At 45.6% G+C, this 25,804-nt stretch overlaps 1 protein-coding gene across 3 annotated transcripts in view; it reads right to left on the bottom strand.

Annotated features, from left to right (window-relative positions):
• Positions 1 to 25,804, bottom strand: part of hspa4a (heat shock protein 4a) — a 44,580-nt gene that overhangs the window by 18,364 nt on the left and 412 nt on the right. Inside the window, exons 1-10 of one of the 3 annotated variants that reach the window (XM_079585619.1) lie at positions 23,604 to 23,748; positions 23,343 to 23,454; positions 17,772 to 17,829; positions 17,542 to 17,682; positions 15,416 to 15,538; positions 14,122 to 14,221; positions 4,501 to 4,634; positions 2,573 to 2,817; positions 2,350 to 2,426; positions 162 to 313 (exon numbers count right to left, since the gene is read on the bottom strand). In XM_079585619.1, the coding sequence (XP_079441745.1) occupies positions 162 to 313; positions 2,350 to 2,426; positions 2,573 to 2,817; positions 4,501 to 4,634; positions 14,122 to 14,221; positions 15,416 to 15,538; positions 17,542 to 17,682; positions 17,772 to 17,829; positions 23,343 to 23,454; position 23,604 (1,143 nt within the window). In that variant the 5' untranslated portion in view covers positions 23,605 to 23,748. Of the gene's footprint in view, positions 1 to 161; positions 314 to 2,349; positions 2,427 to 2,572; positions 2,818 to 4,500; positions 4,635 to 14,121; positions 14,222 to 15,415; positions 15,539 to 17,541; positions 17,683 to 17,771; positions 17,830 to 23,342; positions 23,509 to 23,603; positions 23,749 to 25,804 lie in introns of those variants that run through there. The other 2 variants (XM_079585620.1, XM_079585618.1) reach the window with 2 other exon arrangements.

The raw sequence follows: 25,804 nt of genomic DNA, 5'->3' as shown, positions 1-25,804 counted from the left end.
GGCGTAGCTTGTCGGACATAGCAACAGTAACTAAAGGGGGCGGGTCTTTGCGAACGGTCAATTGAATGAATGGCAAAACTCAGCTTTTTCTTTGTTTAACCACTGCCATGAAGAAACAAACGAGTGACAAAAACGGCCAATGAAATGACTGAAGCACGAACCTGCAGTGCACATCCTCTGGCCACGGCCTCATCCGCATTCAGCGTCATGCTCAGCTCCTTTCCGAAAAACTTGCTGATTTTGTCTTTGATGGCTGGAATCCTGGAGGCGCCGCCGACGATCTCCACCGCATAGATGTCCTCTTTCTTCAGCCCTGGATGTAGGAGGGAAAAAAAATGTCTCCACGAACTGCTTTTGAAGAAATATCGTAGTATTGTGCTAAAGTGTATAATTTCTCTCAGTTGCAGTTCTGCCAAAGGGTCAATAACTTATTTTCAACAGAAGAAAGAAACTTATTCAGGTTTAAAACAACTTGAGAGAGTAAATGATGACATTTTTGGGGAAACCCTCCCTTTAACGTTAATAAAACAACAAAAAACTAAGATACCTTTGTGCTTTGAACTTTTCTATGCGGACTCGAAGCGCTAACGCCGTGTTGCTTCAAGCGCATCATTCTGCACTCGGGATGCGCATAAGCGCTGTGTGCCGCACTGTATCGGGGCCTTTCATATCATAATACAGCGACGCAATGAAGGATTATTAATACCAGTGTTGTTTTTGGCAGCCCTTTTAGTTTTAGTCTTAGTCTTATTGACGAAAATGCTTTTTAGTTTTAGTCACATTTTAGTCACTTAAAAACTTGATAGTTTTAGTCGACGAAAACGCAAAAAGGTTTTAGTCAATTTTACAAAAAAAAAGAAAAAAAAAAGTAGTCTTTAACAAATTAATTTAGGTTAAAAAGTATTGGAAATGGGCTTAGGTTTGACAGGTTGCAGCAAGTGTTGCAATTCATAAAACAACAGTTAACCTTAAACCCTTTGCATAATAAACTAGACTTTCTGAAAAATTCGATTGGTTGGGTCCTTGCATGCGCTTCGTGAGACGCACACTAGCACACACACGCAAGGTCTCTCGCTCCCTTTCTCTGCTGTGCGCGCGGCGCGCTACACATGCGCGCTCGATCCAGATTCCGGGAGATTTTAACTAATTTGCGGGCAATTCTGAAATTATCGTACATTATGGGATTTTTTTCATTATTGATCGTACATCGTACAGAGGTCACAATGATCTACAAATACGATAAATATCGTACGTCTGGCAACACTGGTTGTTGTAGTGTGGAATCTGGTGCGCGGCAGCCGGGTGGTGGGCGTAACGTTACCCAAAACAACGATTAGAATGCGGCATTGCTGATACTTTTTTTTAGCTCAAAACAGACCGATTTCACACCAAATAGGCAGAAATGACATGCATTGTGAACGTCAGACTTTTAATCATTTTCATTCCATCTCGTCTCGTCAACGAAAACGTCTCGTCATGTTTTAGTCACCTTAGAGCCATTTTTAGCTAGTCATCGTAACGCTATAGTCATAAAAAAAAAGTGCGTCAACGAAATAATTGCGTTATCGTCATCGTTGCCGAAAACAACATTGATTAATAGCCTTTCTTGTTCTGTCCTATCTATCATGTTGCTGCCTCATTAAACAGCTGTGCTATACATTTAAAACATGTCTCAATTTTATAGTAGGCTGTATATAAAATAATTAATCTTTTTGATTTTTGTTGTCTTGTTTTTCATGAATGTATTTTACAACAATACAAAGAGCAATGTGTAACGTTTTACCAGATACCAGAACGTTAAATTATGATCATATTTTTTTTATTTGTTGTTTTTCTTTATAATGCAGTTGTCTGTATTAAGTAGATTGTGTTTAACACACAAAAGAGTGATTATCAGTTCAACACACAGAGTTATAGAAATTCTACTTGATTAAAAAAAGAAAAGAAAAATGTGCTGGTTTCGGTAGATACTAGGGCTGTCACTTTTGAGAAAAATCGAATTCGAACGGATATCCAATACCAAGCTATGTATTCGAATATGTATTTCTAGTTATAAAGGGTTTAAATGCATATTTTGCCTGTCATTTAACTAAGGTGGAAATGTGATTCCAAATTTTTTTCTCATATCGCAATATAATATCAATATCGTCCGGGCATCGAAAAATATTGTGATATGTATTTTTGCTCATATCGCCCACCCCTATGTCAGCTCCATATTAAGACTTTGGTGCCTTCACTTTTCACCAATGGAAGAGAGTGAAGGTGAATCGTCCATCTTTTTTTTTACAGTGTATGGTTCCACCACTCCGTGGCGAGCGGGAAAGCCCTGGGAAAAGCGTGTGTACTCACTGGTTTGCTCCATGATGCTGCGCAGAGGATTCTCCACCCGGGCCAACAGCCCTGCACACAGCTCCTCAAACTTGGCTCTGGAACAGAATAGTCATCAGGATATTATTAGCCCTGGTATTTGAACAAATTAACCTCTCATTTCCCCTTCACTGCTCAGTTTCTAATTCACTCCGCTGACATCGAGCACCCGATTTAGCTCCTGGCATTGCCTGCGGATGCTAACCTGTTGAGTTTGCCGCTGACGTCGATGTCATTCATGAAGCATTCGATGTTGAGCGGCAAGTCGGAGGAGTTGGCACTCATGAGCTTCTTGAGTTTCTCGCACTCCTGGTAGAGTCGCACCAGAGCGCGTGGCTTCGATCGCACGTCCAGCTTGTACTTCTGAGCAAATTCCTCACAGAAGTATTTGACCAGCACCTCATCGAAGTCTTTCCCTCCCAGCTCAGGGTCAAACGCAGAACCCAGAACCTGCATCAATGAGCCAATGAAGGGACAAAAAGAACAATTAGAGATGTACAAAACTAAACTCTTTAAAAGCCATAAACTGAACAGATTGCAGGGGTCTCAAGTCATTTGTAGTTATTTTGACTTGACGTCATCTTAAAAATGCCGTCGGTCTTAAAGGGTTAAAAGATCATGGTCTCGTTCCTAAATGACAGCGATTCGCCTTTCACAAGTACAACGATTGTATTAATTACTTTTTTTATTTTTTATTAATTTAATTTAAAGGAGTGGTTGATTATGATTTCATTTTAATCATATTTTTTCAATTTTTTAATTTCAACTTTTCTAACTAATCAATGACTAGAAGATAACTACACATAAGCTACATAAATTCATCAACTAATCATTCAGATATGTCCTGTTGCTTCTTGAGTCTCTCCATCTTTCTGACTCCGGTTTGAACATAAAAGGCTATTTAAGTTGTTGAAATTTTTAATGCATGTCTGTATGAGTGCAAGCTGTTGAAGCTCCGCCCCCTGTGCCGGGAACAGCAGCTCATTTGCATTTAAAGAGACAGACACAAAATGGTGCGTTTTTGCTCACCCTCAAAAAGCGACAACTTTAACATGCTATATAAAAAAATCTGTGGGGTATTTCAAGCTAAAACTTCACACACACACACTTTGGGGACATCAGAGACTTATTTCATATCTTGTGAAAAGGGCATTACACCACCCCTTTAAACATTTTAAATATACTGTTATTTTGTCAGAATCATGATGTCTGTTTTAAACCAAAAAAAAAAGTGTGATTCTCAGCGCATCCATAATCGTGCAGCTCTACGAGACATTCCTGTGTAAATTGGCTAACGATCTGGAGTCAGATAATACTTCTTTTTGAAACATATTGCCAAGTTCGTTACAAAACCAGCGCTTTAACGGCTGTAGAAACAGTGGTTTAAAAAATAAAATAAGAAAAAAAGCGCGTTTACATGCACGTTCTTAACCTGATAATGCTTAATAAGCCGACATGTGTGGGCATGTAAACGCGTTAAACCAGTTTCCTTTATCGCCATAAAAGCTAAAGCATGAACCGATTGACCAAGTTTGATTTGTACCCATTAATATACCCCGAGTTCTCGACTTGTAAACATATTAACATGCGTTCTGTCGGCTTATTGAAGTGATATGTGACGGAAAAGCGTCCTTATACGGCAGATTTAAGCGCATCCAGCCACACAGCGAGTGTCTCGCGATAGCGGAGGAGAAAAACATCCCAAACTTGGGGAATATTAAATGTGTTCTCGTATCGTGAAGTTGAAGAAACTTCAAACACGAGAGGAGAATGAGGCTAAGTTTCACGCTGACATTTTGAAATACTCTGGGGTATTAATGCTTTATTTAACATCACAACTGGCATAATAAACAGAGTGAAATACATGATGGATGCAATAGGGAATAATACAGCTAGTAAACGTGGGTACTTGCATTGCCAGGTCTTTGATTTGCATGTAAAGCAGTAAATCAGGTTATTTCAATAAACTGTATTTTGGTAGTTATCAGCGCATTAGTGTGCATGCGTTTAAATCAAACCAAACCTGCCAATAGTGAACACACCCTCAGTTGAAGATAACCCTGCTGTGATCGGTTAAGGACTACCACTAAAATGTGTATTATAATGTATGTGGACCAAAAAAAACACACGTACCTTCAACTTCCCCTTGTTAAAGGCACACGCAGAGACCTGGTAAGTAGCATGACCAACATCCACAAACACCACAGTCCTGGGCTTCTCCTCAGGAGCAGGCAGGTCCTGTTTGTAGATCCCATACGCCAGTGCAACTATGATGACAGTTAGCACATGAACACAATATAAGTACTACAATAAACAACACATGAACGCAGTAATAAACTGTTAGAACGAACAGTACTTTTTTCCTAAACTCTTACGGTCAACTCTTGATAATTCACCTTATGCCTGGTTCAGATTACACGATTTTAGCTCGATCCGTTTGACGTAGGGTGTCGTGGGATTCGTGGGAAACGAATATTACGAATAATACGAAAATTCGTATCCGCCACACTGGCGGGTGAATGTTCATCATACCAAAATAGTAATGTACTAAAATGTTCGGACACTCAGGAGGTCGTGTGATATTGCACACGTTACGAGTCAGTCAGCGGCAATCACGTGAGCTTTCGCGCTAAACACAGAGACCGCAGCTTTCAATGTTGCAGATAGAAAATGACAGAAATGTGTGTGCAAATGATTTGTTGAAAAGCAGAGAACAGTGGCCATTCCTTTCAACATAAAAACGAGAGAGAGAGAGAGAGAGAGAGCAGCTGGTGTGGTCTATCTATTCTGTGGATAATGAGTAATGCGAGTAATTAAAAGTGTGTGTGTGTTAGGGCTGCACAATTAATCTAATTTTAATCACGATCACAATTTTGGCTTCCCACGATAAAATTTGCGTGATCGTGCGAGTTTTAAAATGCGTCAATCCGTTCATATTACTTTTTTTTTTTGCAAAGCCACTCTAGCGCTCCGTAAACCACTGTCTGATCACATAACTCCATGAGCCAATAATCAGAGAGACCGAGTGTGTCAGCGCACGAGCGGTAGTGCGCGAGAGAGACCGAGCGTGTCAGCGCTCGAGCGATAGTGCGCGAGAGAGACCGAGCGTGTCAGCGCGCGAGCGATAGTGCGCAAGAGAGACCGAGCGTGTCAGCGCGCGAGCGATAGTGCGCAAGAGAGACCGAGCGTGTCAGCGCGCGAGCGATAGTGCGCAAGAGAGACCGAGCGTGTCAGCGCGCGAGCGATAGTGCGCTAGAGAGACCGAGTGTGTCAGCGCGCGAGCGATAGTGCGCTAGAGAGACCGAGCGTGTCAGCGCAAGAGAGACCGAGCGTGTCAGCGCAAGAGAGACCGAGCGTGTCAGCGCAAGAGAGACCGAGCGTGTCAGCGCAAGAGAGACCGAGCGTGTCAGCGCAAGAGAGACCGAGCGTGTCAGCGCAAGAGAGACCGAGCGTGTCAGCGCAAGAGAGACCGAGTGTGTCAGCGCAAGAGAGACCGAGCGTGTCAGCGCAAGAGAGACCGAGCGTGTCAGCGCAAGAGAGACCGAGTGTGTCAGCGCAAGAGAGACCGAGCGTGTCAGCGCAAGAGAGACCGAGCGTGTCAGCGCAAGAGAGACCGAGCGTGTCAGCGCAAGAGAGACCGAGCGTGTCAGCGCAAGAGAGACCGAGCGTGTCAGCGCAAGAGAGACCGAGCGTGTCAGCGCAAGAGAGACCGAGCGTGTCAGCGCAAGAGAGACCGAGCGTGTCAGCGCAAGAGAGACCGAGCGTGTCAGCGCAAGAGAGACCGAGCGTGTCAGCGCAAGAGAGACCGAGCGTGTCAGCGCAAGAGAGACCGAGCGTGTCAGCGCAAGAGAGACCGAGCGTGTCAGCGCAAGAGAGACCGAGCGTGTCAGCGCAACAGAGACCGAGCGTGTCAGCGCAAGAGAGACCGAGCGTGTCAGCGCAAGAGAGACCGAGCGTGTCAGCGCAACAGAGACCGAGCGTGTCAGCGCAACAGAGACCGAGCGTGTCAGCGCAACAGAGACCGAGCGTGTCAGCGCAACAGAGACCGAGCGTGTCAGCGCAACAGAGACCGAGGGTGTCAGCGCAACAGAGACCGAGCGTGTCAGCGCAACAGAGACCGAGCGTGTCAGCGCAAGAGAGACCGAGCGTGTCAGCGCAAGAGAGACCGAGCGTGTCAGCGCAAGAGAGACCGAGCGTGTCAGCGCAAGAGAGACCGAGCGTGTCAGCGCAAGAGAGACCGAGCGTGTCAGCGCAAGAGAGACCGAGCGTGTCAGCGCAAGAGAGACCGAGCGTGTCAGCGCAAGAGAGACCGAGCGTGTCAGCGCAAGAGAGACCGAGCGTGTCAGCGCAAGAGAGACCGAGCGTGTCAGCGCAACAGAGACCGAGCGTGTCAGCGCAAGAGAGACCGAGCGTGTCAGCGCAAGAGAGACCGAGCGTGTCAGCGCAAGAGAGACCGAGTGTGTCAGCGCAAGAGAGACCGAGTGTGTCAGCGCAAGAGAGACCGAGTGTGTCAGCGCGCGAGCGATAGTGCGCAAGAGAGACCGAGTGTGTCAGCGCAAGAGAGACCGAGTGTGTCAGCGCAAGAGAGACCGAGTGTGTCAGCGCGCGAGCGATAGTGCGCAAGAGAGACCGAGTGTGTCAGCGCAAGAGAGACCGAGTGTGTCAGCGCAAGAGAGACCGAGTGTGTCAGCGCAAGAGAGACCGAGTGTGTCAGCGCAAGAGAGACCGAGTGTGTCAGCGCAAGAGAGACCGAGCGTGTCAGCGCAAGAGAGACCGAGCGTGTCAGCGCAAGAGAGACGGAGCGTGTCAGCGCAAGAGAGACCGAGTGTGTCAGCGCGCGAGCGATAGTGCGCAAGAGAGACCGAGTGTGTCAGCGCAAGAGAGACCGAGTGTGTCAGCGCAAGAGAGACCGAGTGTGTCAGCGCAAGAGAGACCGAGTGTGTCAGCGCAAGAGAGACCGAGTGTGTCAGCGCAAGAGAGACCGAGCGATAGTGCGCAAGAGAGACCGAGCGTGTCAGCGCAAGAGAGACCGAGCGTGTCAGCGCAAGAGAGACCGAGCGTGTCAGCGCAAGAGAGACCGAGCGTGTCAGCGCAAGAGAGACCGAGCGTGTCAGCGCAAGAGAGACCGAGCGTGTCAGCGCAAGAGAGACCGAGCGTGTCAGCGCAAGAGAGACCGAGCGTGTCAGCGCAAGAGAGACCGAGCGTGTCAGCGCAAGAGAGACCGAGCGTGTCAGCGCAAGAGAGACCGAGCGTGTCAGCGCAAGAGAGACCGAGCGTGTCAGCGCAAGAGAGACCGAGCGTGTCAGCGCAAGAGAGACCGAGCGTGTCAGCGCAAGAGAGACCGAGCGTGTCAGCGCAAGAGAGACCGAGCGTGTCAGCGCAAGAGAGACCGAGTGTGTCAGCGCAAGAGAGACCGAGTGTGTCAGCGCAACAGAGACCGAGTGTGTCAGCGCAACAGAGACCGAGTGTGTCAGCGCAAGAGAGACCGAGTGTGTCAGCGCAAGAGAGACCGAGTGTGTCAGCGCAAGAGAGGCCGAGCGTGTCAGCGCGCGAGCGTTAGTGCGCAAGAGAGACCGAGCGTGTCAGGGCGCGAGCGATAGTGCGCAAGAGAGACCGAGCGTGTCAGGGCGCGAGCGATAGTGCGCAAGAGAGACCGAGTGTGTCAGCGCAAGAGAGACCGAGTGTGTCAGCGCGCGAACGATAGTGCGCAAGAGAGACCGAGTGTGTCAGCGCGCGAGCGATAGTGCGCAAGAGACCGAGTGTGTCAGCGCAAGAGAGACCGAGTGTGTCAGCGCAAGAGAGACCGAGTGTGTCAGCGCAAGAGAGACCGAGTGTGTCAGCGCAAGAGAGACCGAGTGTGTCAGCGCAAGAGAGACCGAGTGTGTCAGCGCAAGAGAGACCGAGTGTGTCAGCGCAAGAGAGACCGAGTGTGTCAGCGCAAGAGAGGCCGAGCGTGTCAGCGCGCGAGCGTTAGTGCGCAAGAGAGACCGAGCGTGTCAGGGCGCGAGCGATAGTGCGCAAGAGAGACCGAGCGTGTCAGGGCGCGAGCGATAGTGCGCAAGAGAGACCGAGTGTGTCAGCGCAAGAGAGACCGAGTGTGTCAGCGCGCGAACGATAGTGCGCAAGAGAGACCGAGTGTGTCAGCGCGCGAGCGATAGTGCGCAAGAGACCGAGTGTGTCAGCGCAAGAGAGACCGAGTGTGTCAGCGCAAGAGAGACCGAGTGTGTCAGCGCAAGAGAGACCGAGCGTGTCAGCGCAAGAGAGACCGAGCGTGTCAGCGCAAGAGAGACCGAGCGTGTCAGCGCAAGAGAGACCGAGCGTGTCAGCGCAAGAGAGACCGAGCGTGTCAGCGCAAGAGAGACCGAGCGTGTCAGCGCAAGAGAGACCGAGCGTGTCAGCGCAAGAGAGACCGAGCGTGTCAGCGCAAGAGAGACCGAGCGTGTCAGCGCAAGAGAGACCGAGTGTGTCAGCGCAACAGAGACCGAGTGTGTCAGCGCAAGAGAGACCGAGTGTGTCAGCGCAAGAGAGACCGAGTGTGTCAGCGCAAGAGAGACCGAGTGTGTCAGCGCGCGAGCGATAGTGCGCAAGAGAGACGGAGCGTGTCAGCGCAAGAGAGACCGAGTGTGTCAGCGCGCGAGCGATAGTGCGCAAGAGAGACCGAGTGTGTCAGCGCAAGAGAGACCGAGTGTGTCAGCGCAAGAGAGACCGAGTGTGTCAGCGCAAGAGAGACCGAGTGTGTCAGCGCAAGAGAGACCGAGTGTGTCAGCGCAAGAGAGACCGAGTGTGTCAGCGCAAGAGAGACCGAGTGTGTCAGCGCAAGAGAGACCGAGTGTGTCAGCGCGCGAGCGATAGTGCGCAAGAGAGACCGAGCGTGTCAGCGCAAGAGAGACCGAGCGTGTCAGCGCAAGAGAGACCGAGCGTGTCAGCGCAAGAGAGACCGAGCGTGTCAGCGCAAGAGAGACCGAGCGTGTCAGCGCAAGAGAGACCGAGCGTGTCAGCGCAAGAGAGACCGAGCGTGTCAGCGCAAGAGAGACCGAGCGTGTCAGCGCAAGAGAGACCGAGCGTGTCAGCGCAAGAGAGACCGAGCGTGTCAGCGCAAGAGAGACCGAGCGTGTCAGCGCAAGAGAGACCGAGCGTGTCAGCGCAAGAGAGACCGAGCGTGTCAGCGCAAGAGAGACCGAGCGTGTCAGCGCAAGAGAGACCGAGCGTGTCAGCGCAAGAGAGACCGAGTGTGTCAGCGCAAGAGAGACCGAGTGTGTCAGCGCAACAGAGACCGAGTGTGTCAGCGCAACAGAGACCGAGTGTGTCAGCGCAAGAGAGACCGAGTGTGTCAGCGCAAGAGAGACCGAGTGTGTCAGCGCAAGAGAGGCCGAGCGTGTCAGCGCGCGAGCGTTAGTGCGCAAGAGAGACCGAGCGTGTCAGGGCGCGAGCGATAGTGCGCAAGAGAGACCGAGCGTGTCAGGGCGCGAGCGATAGTGCGCAAGAGAGACCGAGTGTGTCAGCGCAAGAGAGACCGAGTGTGTCAGCGCGCGAACGATAGTGCGCAAGAGAGACCGAGTGTGTCAGCGCGCGAGCGATAGTGCGCAAGAGACCGAGTGTGTCAGCGCAAGAGAGACCGAGTGTGTCAGCGCAAGAGAGACCGAGTGTGTCAGCGCAAGAGAGACCGAGTGTGTCAGCGCAAGAGAGACCGAGTGTGTCAGCGCAAGAGAGACCGAGTGTGTCAGCGCAAGAGAGACCGAGTGTGTCAGCGCAAGAGAGGCCGAGCGTGTCAGCGCGCGAGCGTTAGTGCGCAAGAGAGACCGAGCGTGTCAGGGCGCGAGCGATAGTGCGCAAGAGAGACCGAGCGTGTCAGGGCGCGAGCGATAGTGCGCAAGAGAGACCGAGTGTGTCAGCGCAAGAGAGACCGAGTGTGTCAGCGCGCGAACGATAGTGCGCAAGAGAGACCGAGTGTGTCAGCGCGCGAGCGATAGTGCGCAAGAGACCGAGTGTGTCAGCGCAAGAGAGACCGAGTGTGTCAGCGCAAGAGAGACCGAGTGTGTCAGCGCAAGAGAGACCGAGCGTGTCAGCGCAAGAGAGACCGAGCGTGTCAGCGCAAGAGAGACCGAGCGTGTCAGCGCAAGAGAGACCGAGCGTGTCAGCGCAAGAGAGACCGAGCGTGTCAGCGCAAGAGAGACCGAGCGTGTCAGCGCAAGAGAGACCGAGCGTGTCAGCGCAAGAGAGACCGAGCGTGTCAGCGCAAGAGAGACCGAGCGTGTCAGCGCAAGAGAGACCGAGCGTGTCAGCGCAAGAGAGACCGAGCGTGTCAGCGCAAGAGAGACCGAGCGTGTCAGCGCAAGAGAGACCGAGCGTGTCAGCGCAAGAGAGACCGAGCGTGTCAGCGCAAGAGAGACCGAGCGTGTCAGCGCAAGAGAGACCGAGCGTGTCAGCGCAAGAGAGACCGAGCGTGTCAGCGCAAGAGAGACCGAGCGTGTCAGCGCAAGAGAGACCGAGCGTGTCAGCGCAAGAGAGACCGAGCGTGTCAGCGCAAGAGAGACCGAGCGTGTCAGCGCAAGAGAGACCGAGCGTGTCAGCGCAAGAGAGACCGAGCGTGTCAGCGCAAGAGAGACCGAGCGTGTCAGCGCAAGAGAGACCGAGCGTGTCAGCGCAAGAGAGACCGAGCGTGTCAGCGCAAGAGAGACCGAGCGTGTCAGCGCAAGAGAGACCGAGCGTGTCAGCGCAAGAGAGACCGAGCGTGTCAGCGCAAGAGAGACCGAGCGTGTCAGCGCAAGAGAGACCGAGCGTGTCAGCGCAAGAGAGACCGAGCGTGTCAGCGCAAGAGAGACCGAGCGTGTCAGCGCAAGAGAGACCGAGCGTGTCAGCGCAAGAGAGACCGAGCGTGTCAGCGCAAGAGAGACCGAGCGTGTCAGCGCAAGAGAGACCGAGCGTGTCAGCGCAAGAGAGACCGAGCGTGTCAGCGCAAGAGAGACCGAGTGTGTCAGCGCAACAGAGACCGAGTGTGTCAGCGCAAGAGAGACCGAGTGTGTCAGCGCAAGAGAGACCGAGTGTGTCAGCGCAACAGAGACCGAGTGTGTCAGCGCAAGAGAGACCGAGTGTGTCAGCGCAAGAGAGACCGAGTGTGTCAGCGCAAGAGAGGCCGAGTGTGTCAGCGCAAGAGAGACCGAGTGTGTCAGCGCAAGAGAGACCGAGTGTGTCAGCGCAAGAGAGACCGAGTGTGTCAGCGCAAGAGAGACCGAGTGTGTCAGCGCAAGAGAGACCGAGTGTGTCAGCGCAAGAGAGACCGAGTGTGTCAGCGCAACAGAGACCGAGTGTGTCAGCGAGTGTGTCAGCGCAAGAGAGACCGAGCGTGTCAGCGCAAGAGAGACCGAGCGTGTCAGCGCAAGAGAGACCGAGCGTGTCAGCGCAAGAGAGACCGAGCGTGTCAGCGCAAGAGAGGCCGAGCGTGTCAGCGCAAGGGAGACCGAGTGTGTCAGCGCAAGAGAGACCGAGTGTGTCAGCGCAACAGAGACCGAGTGTGTCAGCGCAAGAGAGACCGAGTGTGTCAGCGCAAGAGAGACCGAGTGTGTCAGCGCAAGAGAGACCGAGTGTGTCAGCGCAAGAGAGGCCGAGCGTGTCAGCGCGCGAGCGATAGTGCGCAAGAGAGACCGAGCGTGTCAGGGCGCGAGCGATAGTGCGCAAGAGAGACCGAGCGTGTCAGGGCGCGAGCGATAGTGCGCAAGAGAGACCGAGTGTGTCAGCGCGCGAACGATAGTGCGCAAGAGAGACCGAGTGTGTCAGCGCGCGAGCGATAGTGCGCAAGAGAGACCGAGTGTGTCAGCGCAAGAGAGACCGAGTGTGTCAGCGCAAGAGAGGCCGAGCGTGTCAGCGCGCGAGCGATAGTGCGCAAGAGAGACCGAGCGTGTCAGGGCGCGAGCGATAGTGCGCAAGAGAGACCGAGCGTGTCAGGGCGCGAGCGATAGTGCGCAAGAGAGACCGAGCGTGTCAGCGCGCGAGCGATAGTGCGCAAGAGAGACCGAGTGTGTCAGCGCGCGAGCGATAGTGCGCAAGAGAGACCGAGTGTGTCAGCGCAAGAGAGACCGAGTGTGTCAGCGCAAGAGAGACCGAGTGTGTCAGCGCAAGAGAGACCGAGTGTGTCAGCGCAAGAGAGACCGAGTGTGTCAGCGCAAGAGAGACCGAGTGTGTCAGCGCAAGAGAGACCGAGTGTGTCAGCGCAAGAGAGACCGAGTGTGTCAGCGCAAGAGAGACCGAGTGTGTCAGCGCAAGAGAGACCGAGTGTGTCAGCGCAAGAGAGACCGAGTGTGTCAGCGCAAGAGAGACCGAGTGTGTCAGCGCAAGAGAGACCGAGTGTGTCAGCGCAAGAGAGACCGAGTGTGTCAGCGCAAGAGAGACCGAGTGTGTCAGCGCAAGAGAGACCGAGTGTGTCAGCGCAAGAGAGACCGAGTGTGTCAGCGCAAGAGAGACCGAGTGTGTCAGCGCAAGAGAGACCGAGTGTGTCAGCGCAAGAGAGACCGAGTGTGTCAGCGCAAGAGAGACCGAGTGTGTCAGCGCAAGAGAGACCGAGTGTGTCAGCGCAAGAGAGACCGAGTGTGTCAGCGCAAGAGAGACCGAGTGTGTCAGCGCGAGTGATAGTGCGCGAGAGAGACTGAGTGTGTCAGCGCGCGAGCGATAGTGCGCAAGAGAGACCGAGTGTGTCAGCGCGAGTGATAGTGCGCGAGAGAGACCGAGTGTGTCTGCGCACGAGCGATAGTGCGCAAGAGACTTCAAATAACAATGACTCTGAATTTTATTCACCGACATCGGGATGTTGTCAGTTAAGTCATGGTGCCACGAGATCTGTGGAGAGGATAATGGCATCTGTGAGGAATGGTTATGTCTGCAAAGATGCCTTTGAAGAAAATGCAGCAAAAGATCTAACTAGCCTGACTAGGCGATGTGACGGTATTGCTAAAGGAAATGTTAAAGTGTTTTGTTTAGTTTTTTGTCAAAGATGTTATAATCTTTAACAAAATGTTTGACAAGCACACAAAAGACAAATCCCGCGCAGTCGGATAATAGGTAATAATAATTATAAAAGATAATATCTCTAGTCCATCCTAATATTAATTATAAATACAATATAAAATAATAATAAATTATTTATTTTTATTTATTCTTTAAGGATGCACTAAATTTTGGTCAATAAGAGGACCTATTTTATTTTGATGCACATATTGGTACATTAGCAGGAAATGCAGCACAATATGGATGTGAAAGCAGTTATAATTAGCCTATGTGACAATAAAATTAGTTTTGGTTAAAATCAACAAATAATCTCAATATTGATAAAAATAATCGTGATTATCATTTTGGCCATAATCGTGCAGCCCTAGTGTGTGTGAGAGACGGTGTTTGCTCACACTGTGTGGTCTGCCACTGAGCTATGGCCCCATTGATCTAGCCTGTGACGTGGTTGTGTATGACTCGGCAATAGGGGACCGCCTACACGCTGGTGAAAATCGGGCCGACTCCCCAAATTTTTTAAACATTTTAGCTTAAAAACGTAAAATTATTTTTGAGCCTTAAGAATTGCAATCTTTTATTTATTTTTATTTATTACAAAATAGTTTTACTCTCAAACAAAGTATGTTTGATTGAATAAAAAAGTCAAAGGAAACTCCATACTAATGTACCATCCAATATGTAGGTCAGGAGTAATGGGAAGGGGAGCAAGCGGCTCATTTTGGGGTGAAACTGAATCCATTGCCACAAGTACTGTACCTGCTGTAGTGTCGTTCATGAGTCTGAGACAGTTGAGGCCTGCAATCTGCGCCGCATCAATGACGGATCTTCTCTCGGCATCAGTAAAGAAGCTGGGGACCTGTGTGCGGGCGTGGGAGAAACCAGACAACTTTAACTAGTCTGATTATTCACATTCATTACATACTAAATACACCACACACACACACACAAACACACACACACACACACACGGGAAGTGTTACTGGGGCATAAGTTTGAGTAACTAAGAATGGATCAGAGCAAGAATCAGAAAAACTGACTCAACTTACAATCAAATCAGAGGCACAAAACACCCATGTGATCTGCCATTAGTACAGGAGTGTCAGTAAACCTTCAGTAAAGCCAGTTTGTGCACTTTCACTGTGGTTAGGTGTATTACACAGATCCCATGCGATTACTTTTGGTATTTTGGGTCCAACTGCAATCGTGCACACACAGTATATCAGGGCCGCATGATATTGGAGAAAAAAAAAAAGACATTGCGATATTTTGTTTTCGATAAGATTCCTTAACTTTTACAATTTATTTTACACTCCTATGGCCAACTTTCTTTATTAAAAAATGGTGACACTTTATAATAAGGTTTCAATTGGTTAGCATTAGTGAACATGAACAAACAATCAATGAACAATACTTCTACCACATTTAACAATCTTAGTTAATGTTAATCTCAACATTTTTTAAGACATTTTTAAGATCCAAAGTTGTATCTGTTAACATTAGGCTAGTTAGTCACTGTGAACAAGTATTTTATTAACTAACATCAGTGTTTCCCCTAGACATTTTTCCAGCAGCGGTGCTGTTAAATGCACCGCCTCCAGAAGAATTTTTTGTTTGTTTTAATTACCCCTTAAACCAGGGGTCGGCAACCCGCGGCTCTAGAGCCGCATGCGGCTCTTAAGCGCCGCCCTAGTGGCTTCCTGGAGCCTTTTAAAAAATATGAAAATGGAAAAAATATTTTTTGTTTTATCCCTTTCGCACGTACGATCACACCGGTGTGATTAGAACGGTCAGTGCATCACGTGATCAACTGCTAAATTCAAACGTGCTTTGGCGCGTTGGCTGGCGCTGAGCCAGAGACGGACGCGCTCAGTGCTTGTCATATATCACAACTATTCAGTGTTTTCAACCACATAATGGTTATTTTAGGTTTAAGACATTTAAGAATCACATAAGTACTAAAAAAAACAATGAATTTGATGTTGTAAAATAAACACTGATGGCTATGGAAGCGGCAATAATAATTATGCTGTATAAAAGAGGATATACGTACAGAGATGACACAGTCTGCCACAGGTTTTTTGAGTGCAGCTTCGGCGGTCTCCTTCAGCTTGGCCAGAAGCATGGCCGTGACCTGCTCAATGCCGAACACCTTCTCCTCCTCCATGTACATGACCTGTGGAGACGGGCCGCATGAAGCACTGATACAGCAACATCTCACGCAGCTTTTACAACACACTTTACCATTACAGCTCGATTAGGGATGCAGCGATATGAACATTTTGGTTGATACCGATAACCGATATATTGGCCGATTAATCTAAATCCAAAATCCATGTCCCAAACACACAATTATAATGATGTTCTCATTATAATTTTATGTAGCTTATATGACAGAGATTACCTATTTTCCTTTTTTGAAGTGATTACAATCATATTTCAAGCAATTCAAAACCATCATGTTGAACAGTGCGCACCTGAAGGAAATAATACACTATTTATCGGCTTTAAGGCGAGACACTACAGGTGAATAGGGTAAAATGTTTAACTAGCAGAAATCACCATGAAACTTTCCCAGTTGATTCCCTACATTAAGATGAGAAAAAAAAATGACTACAAGTTTTCTGTAATTGAATGTTTAAATATGCAAATTAGGCAATATCTACATTTACATTTATTCATTTAGCAGACGCTTTTATCCAAAGCGACTTACAAATGAGAAACAATAGAAGCAATTAAACTAGCAGTAGGAAAACAGTATGTAAGTGCTATGACCCTTCACAGTACAATCAACGTACAGTATTTTTTTATTTTTTTTTATTTTTTTTGTTAGAATAGAGAAGAGAGTGTTAGTATTACTGGATTAAATGCTGCCGAAAAAGATACGTCTTCAGCAATTTCTTAAAAATGGGTACGGACTCAGCGGCTCTGGCCGAGTTAGGCAGATCATCACCAGCAGGGAACAGTTATGGTAAAGGTCCGAGAAAGAGATTTTGTGCCTCTTTGAGATGGCACCACAAGACGGCGCTCGCTTGCAGAGCGCAAGTTTCTGGATGGCACATAAGTCTGAAGTAATGAGTTCAGGTACAGGGGAGCAGAGCCAGTGGTTGTTCTGTAGGCAAACGTCAGTGAATTGGATTTGATGCGAGCGGCAACCGGCAACCAGTGCAGTTTAGTGAGGAGAGGAGTGACTTGTGCTCTCTTCGGCTCGTTGAAGACCACTCTAGCTGCAGCTTCTGGATCAGTTGCAGAGGTTTGACAGTGCAAGCTGGGAGACCAGCCAGGAGAGCATTACAATAGTCCAGTCTGGATAGAACAAGCGCCTGAACAAGCAGTTGTGTAGCATGCTCTGATAGGAAGGGCCTGATCCTTCTGATGTTGTCTAACTAAATATGCGCTAATTTGCATATATTTTGTCTGAGTATTGGATAAAGCCAGATTAAAAATTATTTTTCATTGTGTTCACATATTAGATGGGAAAATATTACAGAGGGATTTATGGATATCTACTTTTGTTATCCTGTAAATCAGAATATACTGTCAATAGCCTTAAAAAAATTATTTTCGCCATGTTTTTTGGAATAAAATGTTATATAAATCAGGCTAGGAATAATATATTTACAAATCCCTCGGTAAATGTCTTCATAATATAACTGGGTACAAGACTGGAAGGTTTGGTGTATATCGGTGCGACTGAAGTGGAGATTTCAGACTTGGAGAATGAGAGAAAAGTCATTTTGAGAAAACGGGCTTTGAAGATTTATCATCAGCCAATGAGATTGTCACGATTGATGATTAAAAAGGAAATGACCATATTTGGATCCGACAGCATTGTACAGGAGAGAGAGAGCTTTCTAACAGTGTGTGTGATGACAGGGAGCAGACAGAGATCGCGGATCATGATGATTAAAAACGACAACTTTTGTTGAATTTAGGAGAAATCTACAGACGCAAACAGACAAAGCTAGTAAAATAAATACCTAAATCTCTGCCAAATAATGTCCTAACAAACCATACATCAATGGAAAGCTTAAAGATGTATAAATCTCAATTTCAAAAATAATGAACCCATGTGACTGGTTTTGTGGTCCAGGGTCACATATGGGCCGATACCGATACATCGTGCATCCCTAATCTCGATGTGTGATGACATTATCACTGCGGTTTCATTAGTCTTACCTTAATGCCGGTGGTTCCCGTCGGCATCTGAGCGAGATCAAACACCAGGCCGGACTTCGCCGCCTGGACGTACGGGTCACTGAACGCCCTGCCATGGAATCGCTTAAAACCCTGCACGGTGTTCTGGCAGTTTGTGACCACCTTGTTTGTGAGAGCAGAAATTATAATCACAACTACCATCCATCCATGCAATGTGTTATCCTGCTTATTCAAACTAAACAGATGTTTACCTGGCTTTTGGCGGCTGCTCCAATCGAACGATTCCGAGGACCGAACGATACAAATGACCTGAAAAGAGCAAATCATTAGATATTACACTACCAATTCACCTTTGGCTAAGCCACGCCCCCCTTAGTTACTGTTGCTACGTCCGTCAACTTCATCTGGGCTCTGGTTTGGTATCAATATGGCTTATGCAGTGACGGCTCTTCCTGATGACATTTTATCAAACTTTTATAAAGCAGCAAATAAAGTGTCCAATAGAAGTAGGCAGAAGGGGCTCAGTGTGCGTTCGAAGGCTATATTCAAGACATACGGTGAAACGCAAGCAACTACAAGGCATCCAAATAGAGGCAAAAGCATAACGGTCACAGTCAAAAAATGAACACAGCATATCCTAATGGAGACGGAGGCTGGGACTCACAATATCAGGAGCAACACTGTTCATGCAAAGCTGGGTCTCTATTCACTTCTATAATCGTTATTACAAAGCAAACGGACTACGCGAGTATAAAGTTGTATTTATTAGCAGCGTGTGCTAGCGTATCAACAATTAGGGTAGAGAACCGAAATCATAACCTAAACCAGCATAAAACTGTCTAACTAGTATACCGTAAAACTTCAAATAATAGCCCGGGCTTTTATCTTCCCAAATCGCCGAACTGCACCGGCTTGTATTGGAGACAGGCGTCTATATGAGACAGGCCTTTACTTTAGTGTTGAGACTTCACCCTGCGCTGCAATATACATTTAGCTTTACATTCATTTACAGAAATCAGCTGGTTGAATGAAAATTGCTGCTGCTATCGGATTTTCAGATGATATTCTCAATTCAGTTAACGGACGCTCTGAGGTAAAGTGAATTCAGACTGTAGTGTAGACTAAGCAACGATTGTATTTAATTGTACAGTACAATCATAACATAGACATGATCTTAATTCCATAATGTCCTTAAACATAACAATATTGCTGGCCATAAACTGACAAAGTGCGCGTCCGATAACTCGAGTTGTCATAAACTCCGCACGCGCGCGCTTCTCGTCCGGTGTGCGATAACTCGAGTTATCACAGACGTGGCGCGGTGCTTCTCGTCCGGTGTGCGATAACGCGAGTTGTCACAGGCGCGGCGCGGTGCTTCTCGTCCGGTGTGCGATAACGCGAGTTGTCACAGGCGCGGCGCGGTGCTTCTCGTCCGGTGTGCGATAACGCGAGTTGTCACAGGCGCGGCGCGGTGCTTCTCGTCCGGTGTGCGATAACGCGAGTTATCACAGACGTGGCGCGGTGCTTCTCGTCCGGTGTGCGATAACGTGAGTTGTCACAGGCGCGGCGCGGTGCTTCTCGTCCGGTGTGCGATAACGCGAGTTGTCACAGACGTGGCGCGGTGCTTCTCGTCCGGTGTGCGATAACGCGAGTTGTCACAGGCGCGGCGCGGTGCTTCTCGTCCGGTGTGCGATAACGCGAGTTATCACAGACGTGGCGCGGTGCTTCTCGTCCGGTGTGCGATAACGCGAGTTGTCACAGACGTGGCGCGGTGCTTCTCGTCCGGTGTGCGATAACGCGAGTTATCACAGACGTGGCACGGTGCTTCTCGTCCGGTGTGTGATAACTCGAGTTGTCACAGACGTGGCGCGGTGCTTCTCGTCCGGTGTGCGATAACGCGAGTTGTCACAGACGTGGCGCGGTGCTTCTCGTCCGGTGTGCGATAACGCGAGTTGTCACAGACGCGGCGCGGTGCTTCTCATCCGGTGTGTGATAACTCGAGTTGTCACAGACGTGGCGCGGTGCTTCTCGTCCGGTGTGCGATAACGCGAGTTATCACAGACGCGGCGCGGTGCTTCTCGTCCGGTGTGCGATAACGCGAGTTGTCACAGACGCGGCGCGGTGCTTCTCGTCCGGTGTGTGATAACTCGAGTTGTCACAGACGCGGCGCGGTGATTCTCGTCCGGTGTGTGATAACTCGAGTTGTCACAGACGCGGCGCGGTGCTTCTCGTCCGGTGTGTGATAACTCGAGTTGTCACAGACGCGGCGCGGTGATTCTCGTCCGGTGTGTGATAACTCGTCAAAGACGCGGCGCGGCGCTTCTCGTCCGGTGTGTGATACATAGACGCGGCGCGGTGCTTCTCGTCCGGTGTGCGGCGCGGCGCTTCTCGTCCGGTGTGCGATACATAGACGCGGCGCTTCTCGTCCGGTGTGCGATACACGCGGCGCGGCGCATCTCGTCCGGTGTGCGATACCTCCTGCCTTGCTTGCGCTAACAGCTCCCGCCCAAATGCGCAGGGCTCTCTTGCGTGCCCAATCTACACCATAGAACTGGCTTAAACAGACGATCTGACGGGTTTTAGAAGATTAAATACAACCCGAAACTAAAAAAAGACCCGGCCTCTATTTGAGACCGGCCTTTATTTATCCAAACCTGTAGCCACACCAGGCGTGTAAAAGAGACAGGCGTCTATTTGGGACTCGGCTATTATTTGAAGTTTTACGGTAACTTCACAGTAAGGTTAAAAGCTAAATGTATCTTAGAGCACAAAAGTGTGTTGTTGATCTTGAGGGGTTTCGCTGACTGAGGACATCCACACAGTTTAATCCAAAGACGACACTTGTCAGGATTTGACTTTGGTTTTGGGAAGGGAAAAAAACGGACACCCCCCTCCAACCTCTCTGGGAAACACGTATGTGTTACAAATGCCCCAGGCACAACGTTTAACCATATTTTTGATAAAACTACGACGGTAATAGCCTGCCGAGACCAACAATATGAGACGCCTGTGTTAAAGTCAATGGAGCGCTGTGAAAAAGTGTCGGACCGCTGTGGAGCTCGTTCTTGGTTGCGCTGTGATTGGTCAATCTACATTATAGGGCGTGGCTTAGCCAAAGGCGAATTACTATGCTCACATTTCTTCTTCTTCTTCTTTTTTTTGGGAGCACCTTCGGATCAATGACAGAAATGAACCTTCCCATTATGAGGTGATATTTGTCTCTTTAAAATGACTTGCAGGGGCATTTTTTAAACCTTAGAAAATGTGGCATGTTTTATGTCAAATTCATACATTTATATTTATAAATTAAGTTAGAATAATAGGACACAATCAGGAAGAATAAGTTGAAATAATCAGTATCAACAATATTCATCTTTGCACTGCATAGACGAACAAAAAGCTGGCATTTAGGTATTTTTACAGAATGTTTAATGAGGCTCAAAAGTGGCATGAATGCATTTCAATTCATGATAACAATGTTCTGAGATTAATGTTTTAAATAGAAGGTTTTGAATATATAAATATAAAATTATTTAAATAACTGAAATGATACTCTAAAAATTAAACTAAAAAAACCAGTAGGGGGCGTCATTCATTCAATCGATTCATTCAGTAACAAAGCAAGCGACTGTCTTTATGAATGGGTCATTGAAGCATTGACTCACTAGATTCGTTTGAAAACGCAGTTCACACAAGCACCACTACACGTGAGTGATGCTGACCCAGGAGCCGGCCAATAACGAGCCGGGGTTCTGACGTAGAGCCAGGAAGCATTGCACCGTTTACACTACGTCAACAGCATATGAGAATGAGGTGCAAGAGAAGAGATTGTGGAATAAAGTATTCTCGTGGCTTCATAATATTAAGGTTGAACCACTGGAGCCACAGACTATTTTAACGAGGTCTTTACTACCTTTCTGGGCCTTGAAAGTTGCAATAACGTTGCAGTCTACTATGGCTGGTTCAAAAATCTCTCAATTTCTTAAAAAAAATATCTTCATTTTTGTTTTGACGATGAACGAAAATCTTACGGGTTTGGAACGATATGAGGGTGAGTAACTAATGACAGAATTAACATTTTTGGGTGAACTATCCCTTTAAAGCAGCACTCGGTAACTCCAGCCACCGCTTTTTCACATCACTGTCGTAAAGTCACTTGCGGTGCGCCGGCGCACTCCTCCCCCTTTCTACCGCTGCTCATGTGCTTTTGTTATGGTCGGAGCCGGTGTGGTGAACAAATGAGTCCCAGACGCACCAACTTTATTGTGTGGAGCATGTCTACCGAGGTGGGTGATAAATCATACACAGTATCATTTAACATTGACATGTACATTTTGTATTCCGTAAAGCAGTTCGTGTTTCTCGTTCTTTCTCGCTCGTTCTCGCTTCTCATGAGACTTCCTATTTTCAACTTACCGGGACGTCAGTCCCAATGTTGCAAGGCTGGTTTTCCGCCTGGGAACGCTGGGGGGAGCGGGGAAAGTAACTATTCTCACCAGAACAGATTATTTAACCATCCAAATGATTTCTAAACGGATTTATTAAGTTGAAAAAGTTACCAAGTGCACCTTTAACGCAGATCCATGCATTATTCATTAGCAGATTTAAAACATAGCCTAGACAACAAAACAGCATTTTATAAAGTACACTACTACCGTACTTGTTTCATATCGTTGTAAAGTATAGAAAGTATAACTGTATAACTGAAAGCATTAGTAGAGAAAGAACATGTCTGCCAAGGTAACATTAGTAGTACCTCAAGTCAAGAGGTTAAAACAATGTGAAAGCAAGCCCGAACAGAATGTTTAATGTCACAATTGTTATTTGTTTCCATCTATTGCATTAGGTTATATCCAGCTGGTTGCTTTAATGCATTTTTCAGCAAAACGCTCATCTTTCCGTGGCATTAATATAGACGGTATGCTTCATATAGAGATTAATATTGTAAATTTAATTTAAAAATATAGATTGTAGTGTGAAGTTCAATAAATTTCAGCACTATTGTATCTGCTATGTTTGTTTTCATTTAGTATCCAGTTAAAAAAACTATTGGTTGAATATCGTTAAACCAAATTATCGTTATCGGTAAAATCCACTATCGATCGACAGTGTAGATATTTGAGGAAATTCAATCATTTTAGGTAAAGTAAAATATATGATGTGTCATGGATACACCCCAATTGACTATCAGTGGAGAGAAAATTATTTATTTACGCGTTAATTTCTACTTTGTAACGTTATCCCGCAAATCTGACGTTATAACTCGCAAATACGACTTTATATCTCACATTTCAACAGGGGAAAAAGTCGCAATTATTTTTTTCCGATTGTTTTATTCCGTGGCGGAAACCATTCAGTGAGAAATGTATAATAAATAATAGTTTGAGAGATAAAAAGGAAATAAATGACAGTTTTTTCCGCGCGGCCTTAAATGTGCTAGAATGTTCCTGCGGGCGTGACGTCACGGCAGCAGCGCGAGCCACGCTGTAGCATCTCCGGCTAACAGACCCGTTCATCACTAACGTTACACTCGCTCATCTAATACACTCATATATACTCTAAAGACGTCGGCATCATACTAGTCTGCCATGCAGAATAGATCGTCACGATATTAACTGTCAACATCAAGGCAACGCTCATGTTGTTAACTAATTATACATTATTTAGATCTAATGAAATGAGATAATGAAAGAAAACATGCTCCGGTCACGTTCCACGCTTCTTAATGTGGCTGTCATTGCGTGAATGGGGTGTGACATGTCAAAGAGAAATACACGCAGGGTCTAAACACAGTGTATAAGCCGATTTAGAGCTTGACTTACGGTGTGCATCGATCGCTGTACTCGTTGGCTACGGTCTCGATTCCACCGGCGCGAGCGACAGCAACATAACAGCTCTGGAAGCCCACGTCAAATCCCACAACTGACATCTTCACTGGAAATCACGAGCACAGCCCAGCTAAAACACTCAATACCCCGCAAGAAAGTCCTTTTAAAACATATATATAACAGTCACAGAGAGGTTTAATTCATAAAACTCAGGTTTAACGCGATTTCATAGTTCTCTAATGTCCATTGACTGACTTGATGCAGACCGGCTGACTGCTGAATGTAAATGGGTAAGCCGGAGTTCACGCCGAAGTCAACGCCGGTTTTATCGCGAGAGTTTGAATTCTAGATGGCTCTGGAGCTTTCCTTGTATGACGTGATCATGACGACAAATCCAACCAATCGATGGATAGATAGAGCTAATAATATAAAAAATGTTAAAATAAAATAAAAAATGTTAAAATAAAATACAAAATAGAGCGATAGATATATCTACTAATATATATATATATATTTGTTAAAATAGAATAAAAATTGACCAAATAATATATATAAAATTCGAAAAATAAAATCGATGGATAGATAGAGCGATAGAGCTAATAATATAAAAATTGTTAAAATAAAATAAAAAATAGAGCGATAGATATATCTACTAATAGCCTATATATATATATATATATATATATATATATATATATATATATATATATATATATTGTTAAAATAGAATAAAAATTGACCTAATAATATATATAAAATTCGAGAAATAAAATAAATGGATAGATAGAGCGATAGAGCTAATAATATATATATTTTTTAAATAAAATACAAAATAGAGCGATAGATATATCTACTAATATATATATATATATATATATATATATATATATTGTTAAAATAGAATAAAAATTTACCTAATAATATATATAATATTCGAGAAATAAAATCAATGGATAGATAGAGCGATAGAGCTAAAAATATTTTAAAAAAAATTAATAAAATAAAAAATAGAGCGATAGATATATCTACTAATATACATATATTGTTAAAATAGAATAAAAATTGACCTAATAATAAATATAAAATTCGAAAAAAATAAAATCGATGGATAGAGCGATAGAGCTATAATAATATAAAAATTATTAAAATAAAAAATAGAGCGATAGATATATCTACTAATATATATATATATATATATTGTTAAAATAGAATAATTTACCTAATAATACACATAAAATTCAAAAAATAAAATCGATGGATAGATAGAGCGATAGAGCTAATAATATATATATTTTTTTTAATAAAATAAAAAATAGAGCGATAGATATATCTACTAATATATATATATAAATTGTTAAAATATAATAAAAAAATAGACCGATAGATATATCTAATAATATATATAAATTTGAAAAATAAAATTATATAATAATATATATATATATATAAAATATTTTTTTACAAATATAACAAGACATCCAAAAAGATAACAACTAAAATAATTGGGTTTACAATACAGGAGAAAAAAATTATTATATATATATAAAATAAACTATTTACCGATTTTACTGAGAAAATAATTTTAGAATAATTCTCTATTCACACGATTAAAGTAGCTGCTCTGATTTTTTTTCTTTTTACCTTCAACAATTATAAAAGCAAAGCAAATTTTTTTCCGACTATTTAATTCTAAAAAGACATCTTGTCTAGTTTGTTTTTATTGCTCTGTCTGGACGATTTTATTCAAGGAAATGGTCTCTCTATATGGCTCTGGATATATCTAATAATATATATATATATAAATTGTTAAAATAAAATAAAAAATAGACCGATAGATATATCTAATAATATATATATATAAATAGTTCAAATAAAATAAAAATATTACAAATATAACAAGACATCCAAAAAGATAACACAACTAAAATAATTGGGTTTACAATACAGGAGAAAATTATTATATATAAATAAAATGTACTTTAATGAGAATATAATTTTAGAATAATTCTCTATTCACACGATTAAAGTAGTTGCTCTGTTTTTTGTTTTTTTTTACCTTCAACAATTAGAAAAGCAAAGCAAATTGTTTTCCGACTATTTAATTCTAAAAAGACATATGATATATGACATATAATAAGATATCTTGTCTAGTTTGTTTCAAGGAAATGGTGATAAATGTATTTATTTAACACACCTGTGGTTTTATTTCACCTCTACTTCACTCAAATTAGAATAATGTTTGTGAATTCCGTCCTAAAATTCACAAACATTATTCTAATTTGAGTGAAGTAGAGGTGAAATAAAACCACAGGTGTGTTAAATAAATAAATAAACAAACCAATAAATCAAATCAGGTGTGTGAAAAAAACAAGCGTTTGTGTATATTTCGTATATATTGGCGTAATAAATGCGGTAATAATTCACATGAATAGATCAATAAATAGACAAACAAATGA

The sequence above is a fragment of the Phoxinus phoxinus genome, assembly GCF_949152265.1.
Source record: "Phoxinus phoxinus genome assembly, chromosome: 17".
Classification (NCBI taxonomy): Eukaryota; Metazoa; Chordata; class Actinopteri; order Cypriniformes; family Leuciscidae; genus Phoxinus; species Phoxinus phoxinus.
The sequence above is the reverse complement of the archived record's forward strand: the minus strand, read 5'-3'. Positions and strand labels throughout refer to the sequence as shown.